The sequence below is a fragment of the Manis pentadactyla genome, chromosome 15 (assembly GCF_030020395.1).
Source record: "Manis pentadactyla isolate mManPen7 chromosome 15, mManPen7.hap1, whole genome shotgun sequence".
Lineage (NCBI taxonomy): Eukaryota > Metazoa > Chordata > Mammalia > Pholidota > Manidae > Manis > Manis pentadactyla.
Genome location: NC_080033.1, coordinates 33,872,814 through 33,890,617, shown reverse-complemented (window position 1 = coordinate 33,890,617; position 17,804 = coordinate 33,872,814). Strand labels below are relative to the sequence as shown.

The 17,804-nt window shown below is 38.3% G+C and overlaps 2 protein-coding genes across 5 annotated transcripts in view; one reads left to right on the top strand and one right to left on the bottom strand.

Annotated features, from left to right (window-relative positions):
• PHKB (phosphorylase kinase regulatory subunit beta) overlaps positions 1–1,150 on the bottom strand; it is a 351,182-nt gene extending 350,032 nt beyond the window's left edge. For 2 of the 4 annotated variants that reach the window (XM_036927464.2, XM_036927463.2), the window contains exon 1: positions 1,010–1,150. In XM_036927464.2, coding sequence (XP_036783359.2) covers positions 1,010–1,085 — 76 coding nt within the window. In that variant the 5' untranslated portion in view covers positions 1,086–1,150. Of the gene's footprint in view, positions 1–679; positions 791–1,009 lie in introns of those variants that run through there. The other 2 variants (XM_036927465.2, XM_036927466.2) reach the window with 2 other exon arrangements.
• Positions 1,151–1,250: 100 nt separating this feature from the next.
• Positions 1,251–17,804, top strand: part of ITFG1 (integrin alpha FG-GAP repeat containing 1) — a 326,936-nt gene continuing 310,382 nt past the window's right edge. The window contains exons 1-5 of the mRNA XM_036927467.2: positions 1,251–1,606; positions 3,310–3,382; positions 8,266–8,411; positions 9,663–9,720; positions 10,945–11,019. Of these exons, the coding sequence (XP_036783362.2) occupies positions 1,399–1,606; positions 3,310–3,382; positions 8,266–8,411; positions 9,663–9,720; positions 10,945–11,019 (560 nt within the window). The 5' untranslated portion in view covers positions 1,251–1,398. The remainder of the gene's footprint in view (positions 1,607–3,309; positions 3,383–8,265; positions 8,412–9,662; positions 9,721–10,944; positions 11,020–17,804) is intronic.

Genomic DNA, 17,804 nt, shown 5'->3' with positions numbered 1-17,804 from the left:
ATAAGTGGGGAAGGTTCAACACATAACTGGGCACATCAGCTGAGAAAAAAAAATCTCAATATCAATGCATATGCAGAGTTAGTTTTCCTAGGGTTACGCCTTTCATGTTCTTAGATTAGCAACATGGACATGAGCATCTCCCAACATTAACAACAGAGTAATGACCATTCTTTAAAGGGTATGATTCCTAGTTGAAGACTTATTCCACCATCTTTCCTGTTTATAGACACACTTTTATCTCAACATTACATACACAGTCGGCCAGAAATAAGGTTAAGTTTCAATCCTGGCTCTCAAGAGTTCCTCAGCCACAAGTGCTAACTTCAAAGCCATGACTTTGCAATTTGAACAAGTCAGTTCAGGACACTTCAACTGTGAACTGCCTGCGCAGCGTCTTCTGACCTCGGAGGCCTTGGGTGTGGGAGGCATCACCAGAACTAAGCGTCCTGGGTCCACGTGAGAAGGAAGGGGGCCCCGCTTCCTTCTGAGCCCTAACTACTCAACGTGACCCCGTTAGTAGCCTAAGGTCCTGTTCCCCTCAATTTATGCCACGTAGATAACTGGCCTAGGGCTCAGTACTCGTTAGGAATGTAAAAGCGAAATATGAAATACGGCAACGGGCAGCCGCCGGGTTTCTAGGACCAGATCACAGTCATATCTAAGAATCAACTTATCTGACTTTTGTGGAGAAACACACATAGGAAGGACACACTCTCTTTCCCAGGAATGTGGCAGCTGCACGATAGTTCTGAGGAAGATTCTGTGTGAAGTCGACACCACCACCTACTTTCTAAGGGGGAACACACATGAAGTAAAGCTGGGGCCACCACGTACTTGCTAGAGGACGAGAGGAGACATCAGGTGGAAGGCCAGTTCTACCGCTGTCTTTCTGAGGGGAAACTCGCGGGTACAGGGTTCGTTGCAGGACCCCCACCTGCCTACCGCCCAAGGAGCTTGAGAGGACCACCCACGGCGCGAGGGAAGGGGGTGGCACTCCAGCCAACCAAACCTGAGCGCTTGGCCCGGGCTCTTCGCTCCAAAACCTTCCAGCTCACTTCAGCCATGAGCCCCGTCGCACCGACCATCAGGCTGGGGACGCAGCCTTGGCCACCGCCCCCGGGACCGCCTGTCAGCTCCGCCCGGCCTGCCCCGCCTCCCCCGCGCGACACTGTCGGGAGGCGCGCCGGCCGGAAGTGAACGGGAGGGCGATCTTCAACTTCGCTCGGTGGCCTCCCAAGCGTCAGAGGGATAGCCCTAGGAGAGAGTGCGCGGGAAGCCGGCGACAGCCTGTACCAGCGTTGGGGCTGCGCGCTTTCCCTCTCTCTGCTGGCGGCACGGTGCTTTCCGGCTGCCGTCAAGTGCGGCATTGGGCCGGCGGGCGGGAGCCGCGGGGCTGCCATGGCGGTGGCGGGCCGACTGCCGAGCTCCTGGTTATTGCTGGCGCCTCTAATCGGGGGAATCGCGCTACTGGGAGTCGGGCCGGTTCTCGTGCGGGCGCTGCACAACGTCACGGCCGAGCTCTTTGGGGCCGAGGCCTGGGGCACCCTAGCGGCCTTCGGAGACCTCAACTCCGACAAGCAGACGGACCTCTTCGTGCTGCGGGAAAGTCAGTGCTTGCCCGGTCCTCCCTCTGTCCGCTGTCCCTGTGCCCCTCCCGGTGTTCCCCACACCCCTGGCCCGGATGGCCAGTCCTCCTGCATTTCCCGGACCTTGCCTCCTAGCTCTGTCTCTTTCCCTTTATCTTCGGCATCCTTGATAGCTTGCCCATTTTCTTCTTTTCCAGGCCCTGGCCCGGCCACCCCACAGTTTGATCTACTCCCCCCACCCCCCACAAAGCCCTGGGAACACCCCAGTGTTGTTTTTCCCTGAGAAGCTGGGACCTTCACCCACTCACCCCTTTCTCCCCGTGGAATCACCTTCCTTTCAAAGCCCTTCCTGATTTCCCAGGAGTCTTTGTAGCTTACCTCTTCGTTCCTTCCCAAGGCCCCTTCATTCTTTCTGCTTTACGTCCTTTGATATTCCTTCCCCTTTGATGAACTGGATAGATGCAACCTGACAGTTTCTTCTCTTGGGGGACTTCTGCCTGCCTCATTTACCTAATTCAACCTACTCCTCCTTTTGTCAGGGTCCCAGATTTCTTTGAAGTTACTGTGCCCTCCCAGTGCCCTAAACACTACACAGCTCACACAAGCATTTTGCAGAAGCCACTGATAAAAATCCAGTGTCTCCTTGGGAAAGAATTCACAAATTGCAGGTTCTTCTCCCTCCTGCGCTGTGTAGTCTTTTATGTGCGCCTGACCCTTCCTCACTTCAGTCACCGCCCTAGTCTTCCAAATCTGTTTTCTTTGCCAACTTGAGGTTCTTGGGTATTCTTTGCCTTAACCATCACTTAAAACTTTTTTGTAAATCTTGATGCTGACAATGGGCATGAGAGGGTGTTAACATTCTTGAGTACCCACGGAAGCAGGTATTGTTTAAGGTCAAGTCCAGGAGGAAAGGTATTAAATCAGTTATACAGAGCTTTACTGACAGGATCCTAGCCCAGATTACTTGGGATCCTTAGCAGAACCCCAGAATCTCTTGCGGACACTAGATATGTTTCCTATCTTTGACTTCATGTATTACAAGAAGGGTGCATATTGCCAAACCTGTAGCTACTCCATCCAAACTGGATACAGAGACTTTCCTCTTAACTTTAAAGATGGCTTGTGTTTGATTAAACAATTTCAAAAGTCTGTTCCAGTGAGCACTCCTTGAGCTACAAGAAAGCATCAACTTTAAGGATAATTCCTTAGGAGCTGCAAGAGGAGGGTCTTGGATGATTCAGCTTTTTCTGCTTAAATACATAATCACACCCTTGTTACTGTTCAGATATCTACAGTAGGAGTTCCTGTGTCCTTGGTGTTATGCATCTGGGTAATAAATTAAAACTCTTAAAAGGGGCTGTGTGTTGTTTTGGGGAAGATGAAGCTTGATATATATAGTATAGTTAGAAGGCATGTTTCTTTAGGTGGTTCTTTGAAGTCAACCCATCTGACTCCTTGCTTAGAAGCCATTGGCTTCAATTTGTCTTGACTAATTTCTGTGTTCATCTTCCCTGTTTCTCTGCTGCTTTGAACATTGAATTTGTGATATACTGTTAGGAATCCCCATTCCATCATACCAGTAGGACTAACCTTGAAAGGGCAGATGAACTGGAGTAAAATACCCGTTTTCTTGTTGAGAACTGCTCTGAAAGCTTCTTGTAACCACAGATGGGAGATCTTACCTGGAGGCATTTTTCTAATATTACATATTGACTTCTTTTAGGAAATGATTTAATCGTCTTTTTGGCAGACCAGAACGCACCCTATTTTAAACCCAAAGTAAAGATATCCTTGAAGTAAGTACAAATGTATTTGTTTCTTTAAAAACATTAGTTATTAGTGTAACAATGGATATGCAACAGCTACTTGGATTGTCTTTGAAATAACTTTTACTCAACTATAGTGCTGACACAAAACCATTAGTTTTTTGTAAGAGTAGCAAGTAATTTGTTAGGAAGAATAGTGAATATACCAACCTTTAAAAAGGATTTATTTTTTGAAAAATAAATTTGAGTGGATCTGAGTCTGTTCCTGCATTAATAACCTTCATCTCTGACGACAATCTTCAAATCTGAAAATGCTCTCTTGAATGTGTTGAGGATTGTCCTTCATCCTCAATGTGCCAGTTGAGCAGCTCACCCTCAGGCTCTTCAGGTCAGCTATTTGTTTTGTGGGAAGTGGTGCGGAGTCATTTGCACTGCAGAAACAACTGTGTTCTAGATCGCTGTTCTAATTTATTTTTTTGTTTTTTGACCTGGTATGTGTTGAGTTTCTAAGATTGATTTTTGGAGGAATTTAGATCAATCTGAATTTTTTAAGCGTTCACATAATACTTACTGTTTTTCTTTTATATGACTGGCATTGCATGAAACACAGGGGCTCCCCCATCAATAGTGAGCCAACCCAGTTTTGAAACTATGAGAAGCAATAATTGATTGCTCTCTGTTTCAAGGAGGAAGAGATCAGTCAGTGCAGGCCAAAGTGGCAGCTTCTAGAAAGTCATGGGACTTGAGCTTGACGTGAAGTAGAACTTAAGTGAGGGCTTTGGGACACAGCACTAAGAAGAGATGGCAGCAAAAACAGCTTGTCATGAGGAGAAAGATTTGACTGACAGAACTTTGGAGAGTTGTGGTCTAGAAAAATGAGATCTGGGCAAACTAAGAACATTCATAAATATCAAAAAGAATTGAACTCAATCTCATGAGAAGTGAGGGGGATCATTGCAGGTTCTGTTTGAAGGAGAGATGAAGATAATACTATTTTAAGTTGATTTATTTGTTAACCATGTGCAGGATGAATTGGTACGTAGAAAGATCAGAGATTACTTAGAATACTTTTAAAAAATGTTTAATTCTCAATAAAGGCTAATGAATACTTAGACTCTACAATATTTAATTTAAATTCAGATATGTTAAAAAAAATTACCTTGGTTTAGAATATTGAGAGGAAAGTTATAAATGGATAAACAGAAACTTATCCCTCTTGAGAAATGTTCCTGGGTACTAGATGTCAGCGTGCTTAGAGTAGGGAGAGAAAAGAAGATAAATATTGTATACAAAAATGAACTGCATAGAAGTGATTTTTCTTTCATAAGATGAGAAGTTAAAGAAATATATGGAGCCATAAAGGACTAAATTTTTTTTAAATCCCAATTATTTTCTTTTGATTAGTGTACAAATGTGTTTTTCTTTGTTTTATATACTTTAAAAATTTAGAAACCCTTGTTTTTATTTAGAATATTTTTCAAGGTAAAAAGAACTATCTTTTATCCTTTCCTTCCTGTTTCACCCTGTTCCTCTCTCAAGTACAGTCACTTTTAAAACTTTTTGCTATTTCTTCTGGAGATTATTTCTGTATCTTAAAATAAGTTTTTACATTGTGATTTTTTTGAGTTATTGTTTTCATCTCTTGAATTTCTTTGTTAGTGTAGCATTTGTTTATTTTCCTTTCCAGAAGGTTTTCTTTTTCTATTAGCATAGATAAGGATTTAACATCTTTAAATTATCTCCATCATCTTGATATAGTTATATTTTTAGTCAAATCAGTAGTCATTGTTTACATTTTGACCACAAATTCTGTGTACTTATGAAACAAGCAGTATACAGCATTTGATTTCTTTACTGGAGTAAGATACTGTTTTTCTGAAATTAAATTGCATAGTTTTCTGTGTATGTATCCTTAATTTCTTTGTAGATGTTCCATTATATCTGCCTTGTTCCTGTTGTACATTTTTGTTTTCCCCATTAAATGTTCTACACCTACCCAGTCTAGATTAATTCTCTAGGCCTTTTGCAGAGTTGATTTGGGGACTTCCCCTTTGCTGTTCTTTATTGAATCCCTGTTTCTTTGGTCCTGTGCCATTTTGTTCTTAGCTTTTTCATTTACCGGAGTGTGTCCTTCAGGAAATTCCTGAGAAAGGATGCATGATATTTCCTTCCATGTCCAAAAACTTTCTACTCACTCTTAATATTTTAATTGGCTAATAGTCTTGTAGCTTTGCGGGGTGTTGTTTTAAAATCCAATGCTATTCTATCTTGTAATCCTTCAAATATGACTTGTTTTATTTTTAATTTGGAAGCTATTGGGGTCTCTTCTTTATTCCTCTTAAATTTCATGATGATGTGCCTTGGTGTAGATTATTTTTCATTTATTACACTAGGCATTAATTAAGTGGGCCACTTCAAGCTGGCAGCTTCTCTCTTTAGGGGCTTTTGAAATGTTCTTATGTTATCTCTTTGATAATTTTTTTGTTCTTTCAGAAATTCCTATTAGTTGGTTATTGGACTGCTGGGCCCATCCTTTATTCCTTTATCTGATCTGTGTTTTTGTCATTTTGTTTTGCTTTATTTTCCTTTCCAGAAGGTTTTCTCAATTTTATCTTAAACCTTCTATTAAATTTTTTCTGTTGGCTGTCATATTTTTTGTCTCTAGAAGATTTCTGTGTTCCCGTACTGTTCTTTTCTCTTAGCATGTTCTTTTTTTTTTCAATGAACATAATTTGTTCTCTTATGTATTTAAGAGTGGTTTTGAAGTTTTCTTTTGTTCCCTCCATTATCTCTGTTTTCTTCAGGTTCCTTAATACTGTTTGTTTTGGCACTCTTTAATATTAATAATTTTCTTCAAATGCCAGAAGCATCTATTCATATATTAAGAATTAAGGCACTGAAGAGCTAATTCAAAACTCTTAGCACAGTGAGACTTGTCCCTTGTCTTTTGCCCTGTGGGTATGTTCTTGGCTGACTGGCATATAGGAATAGGGTACAGCTAGGGGCAAGGGTCAAACTGTTCCTTTTGTAGTCTTTCCACTAACTCACTATTTTTAGCTTAAAACAAAAACCTTGCCCTCTGATGTAACTTAAATCTCTATACCTGAAACTTCCCCAAAATAAACTATTTTGTTCTTGCCTTGCTATGCGAGAGGGAGATGGTACCATCACTCACAATATAGACTTTAATTAAACCTGTTTTCAGCCTTGTGCTTCACTCTTATCTTCCACTATTTCTGATGACTTCAAATTCTGAGCCTCTCAGAGATTCTTCAGGGTAATAAGCTTTCCTCCTGGAGCCTTTTTCTCCAGACACTTTAGCTTAGTGTTTCCTTTCACTTTGCCTTGTAGTTTCCTTGCCCTGCTAAGTCAGTTAGCATACCTCCATCTGCTCTCTCCTTTCATGATCTCTTTGTCTTTGAGGGCTATACATTTTTTTTTTATTCTTTCCATATCATTTTAGTGGGTTCTTTGAAAGAAGAGATAAGTGCATGTGTCAATCTAATATCTTTAAAAGTTCTACCTCCTATTTTTACAACTGTAAAGAAGGTGGGCAGTTGTAGGAATAAAAACCTGTTTGGGTTAAATGACTGTCTAATCCTTTGTTGTATATTCCTATTTCAGGGAACTTTTTGTCCCCTAAATCATAAATGTATTTGGACAAGTATGTGCAGTAATATATATACACATGCACATGTAGAGGTGTACACTTTACATACAGCTTGCTACATCTTACCAGGTATTGTTGCTATACCATTCATTTTTAAAAGCCAGGTATTTTTCATGGAAAGGTTAAGGTGTTGTTGGAATTCTTTGGTGAAACTGGCATTGCCAAAAGTATCTCACCATAATAAGGAACAATTTTAGAGGCAGACACAACTGACTCAATTCCATCTGTTTCATTTAACTAGCTTTTTAACAATGGATGCTCTTTAATCCCTTCAAAACTCAGTTTTCAAGTCTGTTCAATGAAAACAGCACCTGTTGTAGATGGTTATATTTAATGATCAGATAATAACTACTAAGCACTTGGTGTAATATCTGGGACATAGTAAGTAGGTATTATAATAAAGCAATTATTTGTTTTTCTTCACTAAGCTTAACCTTTTCAGTATTTCCCTCATTTTCACTTTAAATGAAACCTGTGTATCTGTATTTTTAGATTCTTGAAACCATTTAGAAAATAATTGTCTATAGTCTGTTTGGTAGCTTGCTGTCTTGCTATTTGTGCTAAATAAATTTAAATTGAATTTAAGACCTCTATTTTGGTTGGGTCACTAAAACACCATTATAACAAGATTCAGGAATGTTTTTTTAAGTTTTCAAGGCTAATATAAATAATTTTAGAATTACTTCATTATCAAAAATGTAAAACTACGTATGTATGTTTTGATCAGCTATTGCCAGTTTTGGTAAAAAGAACTTATTTTACATTGTCAATGTTGTATGGCTTCCAGGAATAAAATTATTATTTAGTTTTCACTATATATTTCAAATATGCATTAAAATCCAAAATTAAATATTTTATAAATACTATCTTTTAACTGATTAAATGACAGCGATGTGCCTTATTATCATTTTAAAAATTATGAACCTCCATTTGTTACACACACCATCCAAATGTCTTGGTATCCTTGACAAAGGAACTAAGTAAAAGGACTATATTAGCCAATGCTTGAACGTAAAACTGAGCTTTTTCTTGAAATACTTAAGGTTTGTCTTGTTTCCTAAGACTACACTGTATTCCTCCTGAATTCTTTCATAAACCAAGGAGTCCTCCATATACAAGGAATGATAAGATGTTAAGATGTTAAAGAAGAGAATGAAACTAACCAGTTCTATTGAAAATATTTTTGTATGGTACAAATATAGAGGTGCCCTTTTTCATTATTATTCAACTGGGTATCTTTCAGGAATCACAGTGCATTGATAACAGGTGTAGTCCCGGGAGATTATGATGGAGATTCACAGATGGATGTCCTTCTGACGTATCTTCCCAAAAATCATGCCAGCAGTGAATTAGGAGCTGTTATATTCTGGGGACAAAATCAAACATTAGGTGAATTTGTTTTAAGAGTTTTTAATATTTATCATTGGTTATTAAAAGAAAAATATGCCTGGTATTCTTAGCTAAATACAACAAAATAGTGTTCTGAAATCAGTTAAAAAATGCAGTTATTGAGTGTCAGTAATTGTCTGTAAAAACCTTTGTAAGTGTCAGTTTTCTGATATTTCAACCAGAACAGGTCTGGAGTTAGTTTCAGAAAATGAAGTCCACTCTTACTAGCTTAAGGAATAGAGAGATTTATTAAAGAGTTTTTATGTTTTATAGAATTAATGGGATGACTGAAGACTATGTTCAGTATGAACATTCAGGAACAATCCTGACAGCTTTCAAGGAAGTTATTGGTGTTTTACTATCAGAAAGGGGCCAGTTGCACAACTGCTAGAATGACACTGAGCCTGCTGTGGTTCTCACCAATGAAGTGGATGCTTTGCACCCTTCCTCTTCACACTCACAAATTCATTGATCGGTCACTGAGACAGAAATGGCAGAAGCACAACCTTCACCACACTCATGCCTTCCAAAACTGACCGTGTGTCTGCTTGGCAAGGCTTACATTTTACTCAGATGCAAGGGTATCTGAGAAATGCTATTATTCTTTTCTAGTCTCCCCAGTACAAGAGAGCACAAAAAGGTTGGAATAGAGGATGAGAGCCAGTCTACTGTATCTACCCACAAACCTTCAAGTCTTACCTGAAAAGCCAATAAATTATACCTAAATACACAGCTTTGTTCATGGAGCCAGATTTCAATGTGGGAGGAATAAAGGGGATGCTGTTATGTTTTCTGTAACATTTGGGAACACAGGCAATAATCCCAATATTGCAAAGTCATTCAGTCAATGGGAATCTACAGAAGCAATGAAAAGCACTGCTTGTGTGGAAGCAGAGACACATTTTAAATCAGCTACTTTTGTGTATATTGGCTCCATTATATCAAAACCTTAATTGTCAACTGCTCTGGTGCTAAATTGTATTTAAAGAAGAATCATGTGAGAGGTTTTTAGGTTGAAAACTCAAGAAGAATTTATTGTAATGCTGGTCTTTGCTGTAGAGTGAACTCTCCCAGTATTTTGTCTTTACAAACTTCATGTCCATTTCAGTTAGATTTATAGTATCTTGTTAATGGTAATAGTTGGAATTAATTGGAGATGAATCTTGAAAAGAGTAAAGAATATTTTTCCCTAAGAGTAGAAATCAAAAGTAAATAAATACCTGCTAATTTACACATTTTCTTTCTTTACAGATCCTAATAATATGACCATACTCAATAGAACTTTTCAAGATGAGCCACTAATTATGGAGTATGTATGTGCTAACTCTGCTGTGAATGATTTTTAACTTATAATTTTTTCATAATCTACTTTGCTAAGTAATATTGAAACTAAATTCATTCTCTCCCTTTAAAGATGATATGGGCCTATATTCTTGATTATGTATTTATTTGCTATGATGGAGGAAAGAGAAAAATGAAATTCAGTATTTTAAAAAGAAGAAAAGATTTATGTTTTTGTTCCAATAGTTTTGAATGTATCCATTATGGATCTATATTGATTCTAGCTATGTTACTACTCAAAGAATTAAGATAACTGTTTTTAGGTAAAACTGTTAGTGCTTTATTGACAGATATGAACACTACAGGGTTCCCTCCAGAGACTTAGAAAGACTTCTGTATTAAGGAGAAACTTTTGTCCTTCCTTTGTGTTATTATTTATTTCCTCAAAATAGACTCATGTACCAGGATAAATTTAAGCCAAATTTCTGTCAGAATTTTTGATTAATGAGATAGAAATCATTTTGTGGACTAAAACAATGCATGGCCCCTGTTTCCAGTGCTGCCTTTCATACAGTTATTAAAATTATTGCCATATATCATTAAGGCAGTAACCATTAGAAGTCTGAACTGTAATTCCATGATTTAATCTCGAAGGTGCTTAGCTTGATTTTTTTCATAGTTGTGTATTTTTTCTTTATTGTTGTAGTATTTAATGGCTAGTATGAATTTTTATAACAGCTAAGGATTACTTTTGTTGCTTGTTTCTCCAAAGCCCATATAACTAAACAAACTTGGTCATGATTCTGAGGTACGTGCTATCTCCTTAACACTCAGGAATAGGCCAGGTTATGCAGAAGTTACAGACAACCCCAAAACTCCACAACACAAGTTTATTTCTTGCTTACACTGCATGTCCAGGGTGTGTCAGTGATAGGTTCTGCTCTGGGACATCCCTCAGAGAGTCAAGCTATTAAAGCCCCATCATCTGTGGAGCCAGAACCTCTGAAACACATATTCTCTTTATTTCCGTGGCAAACTTAAAGAGGTCTGGAGGGTTCAGTAACAAAAATTAAACACTTTGGTGTAGAAGTGATACGTATCTGACACTTCTGCTAACATTTCATTGACAGCAGATTCTGGTTAGCACTGTAATGTTTACCACACCTCCCAAAGGTTACTTTTCCTTTATAGCTAAATTAAAAATGAGAATTTAATAAAATAGCTACTTGATGTTTTTAATGTTTTTTTTCAGCTTCAATGGTGATTTAATTCCTGATGTGTTTGGTGTCACAAATGAATCCAGCCAGCCTCAGATACTATTAGGAGGGTGAGTAAATATGATTACAACCATGTGATTAATTGTACATGTTGCTGCTACAGGGACTCTCTGTCTACATGAACTGATTGCTTTAACCGAAGGAAAGAAAATACAGCTCATTGGGAATCCTTGTTCTTAGAGACTTTTAATAGGACATTCACTAAACATATAATCTTTCTCAGACACTTTGGATTTAATCTGCAACTACTTTCTGTGTAGAACTAGCTTAATCCCTTTATCCTTCTGCAAGTTAAAGATATAAACTTTACAGGCCCTCATTTAAATATTAGTTCATTAGATGTTTTAAGAAATGGAAAGATTTAATGTAAATAGAATGGATTGCTGCATTCTTGGATTTTCTACTTTATTAATGTTAGCTCCCAGACTTTTATTAACAAGCCTTTTTCCTTCCTCCTTTTATTTGTTCAATGAGCAATCAATAATTGCCTGAAAATGTAAACAAACACTCCTCTAAACATTAGAGACATTTCCGTGTATGCTTCACCAATATGTGTGCTAGGACTCTTAATATCTAAGCATTCCATTCTTAGGAAAAACTAGCTGGAATCTTGCAATTCAAAGATCTAATTCCTCTAGACTTTAATAGAATTGTCCTCACACAGGAATTCATGATGGCAAGATACTTTTCATGAGATACCTTCAATTTAGTTAATTTTTTCTTTATCTGATAAACCAAAAATTGAGTTCAGGAGTAGAGAACACATATATTTACTGTTCTGATGTTCAAGTGCAGAGAACCACATTTATCAGTCTTGCCCAGGTACTTAGAAATCTAACAAATTTTCTTTTTGTGTTTTGGAGTACATTTTTACAGATAAGTTTTGAAATGTGATTCAAAGGTGCACAGATTATTGTCAAAATTTGAGATATTATAAGGGGAAACTGTCAAATTTCATATCACATTTTCCAGAAAGTTTTCAATAAAGAACATTAGTGATGGTGACCTTGGAAAGACTTATTTTGAATCTTGAATGAAAAACCTGTTTTTTCCTGGAACTTTGAAAAATATCTGGTAGAGAACTCTGATTTTGAGACCAGTTGAGTGGTGCCTGTTTTACCTTTGTGGCCATGTCTAGGGGGAACTGAATGCTGGTAGGCTGGGGTGACACACAGGCTAAACCATGCTAGTTTACATGTTTTACAAAATGGAAAGTATTAATGTAAATAGGATGAATTGCTGTAGTCTTGGATCCTCCACTATACTCATATTAGCTCCCAGACTTTTATTAGCAAGCCTTTTTCCTTCCTCTTATTTGTTCAATGAGCAATCAATAATTGCCTGAATATGTAAACAAATACTCCTCTAAACCACTGGCAACATTTCCATGTATACTTCACCATGTATCCTTGGTCTGGGACTACTCAAGGAACCCTGTCCTATCCTTTCCACTCCTCAAAGGCAGACATGTGATGAGAATGTGGTGATGACTTCTGGCCTGCTTTATTTCATAGTTACCTCCATTTTAGTCAAGAAATATTTGGTATTTCTTTATTGTGGTATAATTTGACCCTTAAAAATTAATACTTAAGAAACATATTCTTGGTAATTTTAAAAAGTCTAGTATCTTTTTTTATTGTAGTATCATAAATAATACAGTCTAGTATGGTTACTGTCAACCACAGATGTAGAAAGATGTTACAGAATCATTGACTATATTCTCCATGCTGTACTACTATAGGTTGACCAACTTACATTGTGATTACAAATTATTGTGCCCCTTTATCCCGCTCACCTTCCCCCGGCATCCACCCCAACCCCTGCTCCTTGGTAACCATTAGTTAGTTCTTGGTGTCTATGAGTCTGCTGCTGTTTTGTTCCTTTTGCTTTGCTTTGTTTTTATATACCAGAAATAAGTGAAATTATATGGTATTTTCTTCCTCCACCTGGCTTATTTCACTGAGTGTAATACCCTCTAGATCCATCCATGTTGTTGCAAATGGCAGGATTTCTTTTTAAACTGACTGAATAATATTCTATTGTATGTAAGTACCACATCTTCATCCATTGATCTAGAGATGGACAATTTGGTTGCTTCCATATAACGACTACTACAAATAGTGCAGTGATGGACATAGGGGTCCATATATCTTTTCGAATGAGGGATTTTGTTTTCTTCAGGTAAATTACTAGAAGTGAACTTACTGGATCAAATGCTGTTTCTATTTTTAGTTTTTTGAGGAACCGCCATACTGCTTTCCACAGTGGTTGCACCAATTTACATTCCCACCAACAGGGTAGGAGGGTTCACATTTCTCTGCATCCTGGCCAACATTTGTTACTTATTATCTTTTCAATTGTGGCTATTCTAACTTGTGTGAGGTGATATCTCATTGTGGTTTTGATTTGCATTTCCCTTATGATTAGCGATGTGGAGCATCTTTTCATGTGCCTGTTGGCCGTTTGTATTTCTTGTTTGGAGAGACATCTGTTCAGGTCCTCTGCCATTTTATAATTGAATTGTTTGTTTCTTGGGTGTTGGGCAAATGAGTTCTTTGTATATTTTGGATAGTAACCACATATCAGATGAGTCATTTATAAAGATATTCTTTCATACTGTAGGTTGCCTTGTGGTTCTGTTGATGGTGTCCTTTGCTGTACAGAAGCTTTTTAGTTTGATGTAGTCCCACTTGTTCATTTTTGCTTTTGTCTCCCTTGCCCGAGGAGATGTGTTCAGAAAAAAGTTGCTCATGTTTTTATTCAAAAGATTTTTGCCTATGTTTTCTTCTCTGACTTCTATGGTTTCATGACTATATTCAGGCCTTTGATCCATTTTGAGTTTACTTTTGTGTATGGAGTTAGACAGTAATCCAGTTTCATTCTCTTACATGTAGTTGTCCAATTTTGCCAATACCAGTTATTCAACAGGCTGTTTTTTTCCCCATTGTATATCCATGGCTCCTTTGCCATATATTAATTAGCCATATATGTGTGGGTTTATATCTGGGCTCTCTTTTCTGTTCCATTGATCTATGGGTTTGTTCTTGTGCCGTTCCAAATTGGTTTGATTCCAGTAGTTTTGTAGTAGAGGTTGAATTTAGGCAGTGTAATCCACCCAGCTTTGTTCTTCATTCTCAGGATTGCTTTGGTTATTCAGGGTCTTTTGTGGTTCCATATGAATTTTAGAACTATTTGTTCTAGTTGTTGAAGAATGCTGTTGGTATTTTGATAGGGATTGCACTGAATCTGTAGATTGCTTTAGTCAGGATGGCCATTTTGACAATATTAAATCTTCTATCCATGAACATGGGATAAATTTCCATTTACTTGTGTCTTCTTTAATTTCTCTCATGAGTGTCTTTCACCTCCTTGGTTAGGTTTATTCCTAGGTATTTTATTCTTCTTGATGAATTGTGAATGGAATTGTTTTCCTGATTTTTCTTTCTGCTAGTTCTTTGTTAGTATATAGGAATGCAACAGATTTCTGGGTATTAATTTTGTATCCTGCAACTTTCTGAATTCAGTTATTAGCTTAATAGTTTTTTGGTGGAGTATTTAGGGTTTTCTGTGTATAATATGTCATCTGCAAATAGTGACAGTTTAAATTCTTCCTTACCAATTTGGATGCCTTTTATCTCTTTGTTTTGTCTGATTACCATGGCTAGGACCACCAGTAGTACATTCGATAAGTGTGGTTATCCATTCTGCCACCCTGTGCTTCTGATTGTTGGATTCAGTCCATTTACATTTAAGGTAATTATTGATAGGTATATACTTATTGCCATTTTATTGTTTTCTGGTGGTTCTTATAGCTTCTGTCTGTTCCTTTCTTCCAATCTTATACTCTTGTTATTTGATGGTTTTCTTTAATGTTGTGATTAAATTTCTCTTTTTTAATTTTTTTGTGTATTATTATGGACTTTAGTTTTGTAGTTTCTAAAGGTCCAAGGATAGCTTCCTTACTATATATAACAGTCTATATTGCTCTATTACAAACATAAACTAAAGTTACTTTCTTTTTTCCTTCTTCCTCCTCCATACTTTATGTATTAGATGTCATAATTTGCACCTTTGTTTATCCTTCCCTGATTTTGTATATAGTTAATTTTGCTTCTTTTGTTTTAATTTCATACTTGCTTGGTAATTAATTGGTCTACTGCCTTTTCTGTGAGTTTGTTTTCACTGGTGAAAGCTATTTAGCCTTAGGAGCATTTCTATCTACTGCAGTCCTTTTAACATATCCTGTAAGACTTGGTTAGTGGTGGTGAATTCCTTCAACTTTTGTTTATTATTAGGGAATTTTTAATTCCTGCCTCAAATTTAAATTGTAATCAGGCCAGGTAGAGGATTCTTGATTGAGGTCCTTGTTTTAGTACATTTAATTTTTCATGTCACTCCCTTCTGGCCTGTAATGTTTCTGCTGAGAAGTCTGCTGATTCCCTGTTGGGTTTTCCTTTATAAATAATCTTTTTCCTCTCTGTGGCTGCTTTCAGTACTCTCTCTTAACCTTGATCTTTGCCATTTTAATCATTATGTCTTGCTGTTGTCTTCCTAGGCTTCCTTTTGTTAGGGACTCTCTTCACTCCCATGACCTGAGTATCTGTTTTCTTTCCCAAATTGGGAGAATTTTCAACAATTATTTCCTCAAAGAGCCTTTCTATCCCATTGTTTCTCTTTTCTCCTTTTGGTACCCCTATTTTGTGAATATTGTTTTGTATAGATTGGTCACATAGTTCTCTTATTCTTTCATTCCTACAGATCCTTTTTTCTCTCTGTTTCTCAGCTTCATGTGTTCCTACTTTCTAATTTCCATCTCATTGACTGTCTCTTCTACTTGCAGTAATCTGCTCTTCAGTCCCTCCATTGTATATTTCATTTCAGTTACTGTGTTCTTCAGTTCTGAGTGTCTCTCATTCAGCTTTTCTATCTCTTTGTTGAAGTCCTCCCTGAGATCCTCAATACTTTTCTGCTTATCAGTGAGCATGGTTATGACTTCTACATTGAAATCTTTATCAAGAAGATTGGTGATCTCCATTTATTTAACCCTCTTTCTGGTGTTTTCTGTAGTTTTGTTTGGAACATATTCCTCTGCCTCCTCATTTGTCAGGGTTTCTGTATTTCTTCCTTTCTGTTAGATGATCTGCTATGCTTCCTCGCCTATAGAGTAATAGCTTTATGAAGGAGACATCCTGTGGTGCACAGAAGCTCAAGACTCTTATTCTGCTATGCCTGGTTCTACTTTGCAGGATCACCGGCTGTAGTTGGTATACAATGGCAGGTCCACCTTTCTGTGTGTCTACTGGTAATGGTCTGATTCTGCAGTGCCAGCAGTTTGGCTCAGCCACCTTTGTGATCAGAGCAGAACCTCTGCTGGGATTGCTTTGGGCAGCGCCTCCCACTGAGTGCCCTGCAGCAATGGCCGGGCTACAGGGTTATTAGGGTAGGTGGGGCTGTTGTGTGGCTCTGGGGCAGGGTGGGACCCACAGCACCTGGCTTGAACACCAGTGAGGAGGAAGGAGCTCTCAGGACTGGCTCCTGCAGGCACCTCCACAGTTGGGCTGAAACGGACTGAGAAAGCTGGGAGAGTCTCTCTGTGCCCGACAGGTAGCACAGTCTGATGCTGCTTCTGGGCCAAGTGGGTTGACTCACTGGCAATGTGTTCAGGTAGGTAGCTAAGTGCTGCATTGCCAACAAGGGGGATGGAGCATCTATGGCTCCCGAAAGTTCCTGACCTGTTGGACTGAGGGAGGGCTGGGCAGGTATCATGGTCCTTCCCTTTCTCTTGTGGAGAGAGCTCTGTCCAACCGTCACCCCTTTGGCACCCCTCCCACTGCTGACAAGCCTTTCACGCTGCACCTCTACTTTGGGTCTCAAGACTTGCAGATTTTTCCTGTCTTTCACCAGTGGCTGGAGTCACAGCCTCCCAGAGTGTTCCAGCTGTCTCTGGTGTCCAGCCCTGCAAATCACTGGAACCTAATGTAATGTGGACTTGCACTGCTGGAGCAGATCTCCAGGGCCAGTTCTGGGCTACTGTCCTCTTCTGACTCTGTTCCTCTTTCTCCCACCTGTGGGTGGGGGTCAGGGGAGGGCTTGGGGCCCACTCGATTGAGGCTCTGCCACTTTACCCTTTCTGTGTGGTCTTTTCTTTCCCAGTTTTAGGTGGTCTATTCTGCAGTCTTTCAGGTATTTTTCAGGTTTAGTTGTATTTGCTGTACTCTCTTCTTTTATGTTTTTTTGGTAGGAGTTTTCCGCCTTACCTTTCTACTCTGCCATCTTTTTCTCCACCCCTCTGAAAACTTCTGATATCTTTATAGGTATTCCACTTAATAGAAAACTATTTAGAATATCATGTTATAGTATCATAGCTTATTCTGAATTCTATATTATGTTTTTTTCTCTGATGCTTCTTTAAAAACTACAGTTATTAATACTTAGTCTGCCTAAAGAGTTGTTCACTTTTACTTTTTCTAGATGGTACTCTGGTATACTTCAGTATTCTGGCACACTATTCTGGTATTTTATGATATTTCTCATTTCAACATCAGTTACAGATTAAACAATTGTAGCTACACATATTGTAAGTAACAAGTTTGCAACCAAGATTTGTCTTGATACCAATTTAAATAATAAAGTTACATAAATTGGCTTAAAGAATCTCTCATAATAGCATTAACATTTGAATGACTGGCAATGTCAGGATTCAGACCACAGAATGCTTATTATGTCCCTACGGAATCAAACATTAATGTGTTACAACAATAAGAGAAATGTATTTAGGCTGTATTAATTTTATAAGTTGGAATGCATTTGCATAGGTTCTTAAATTAGAAAGCCA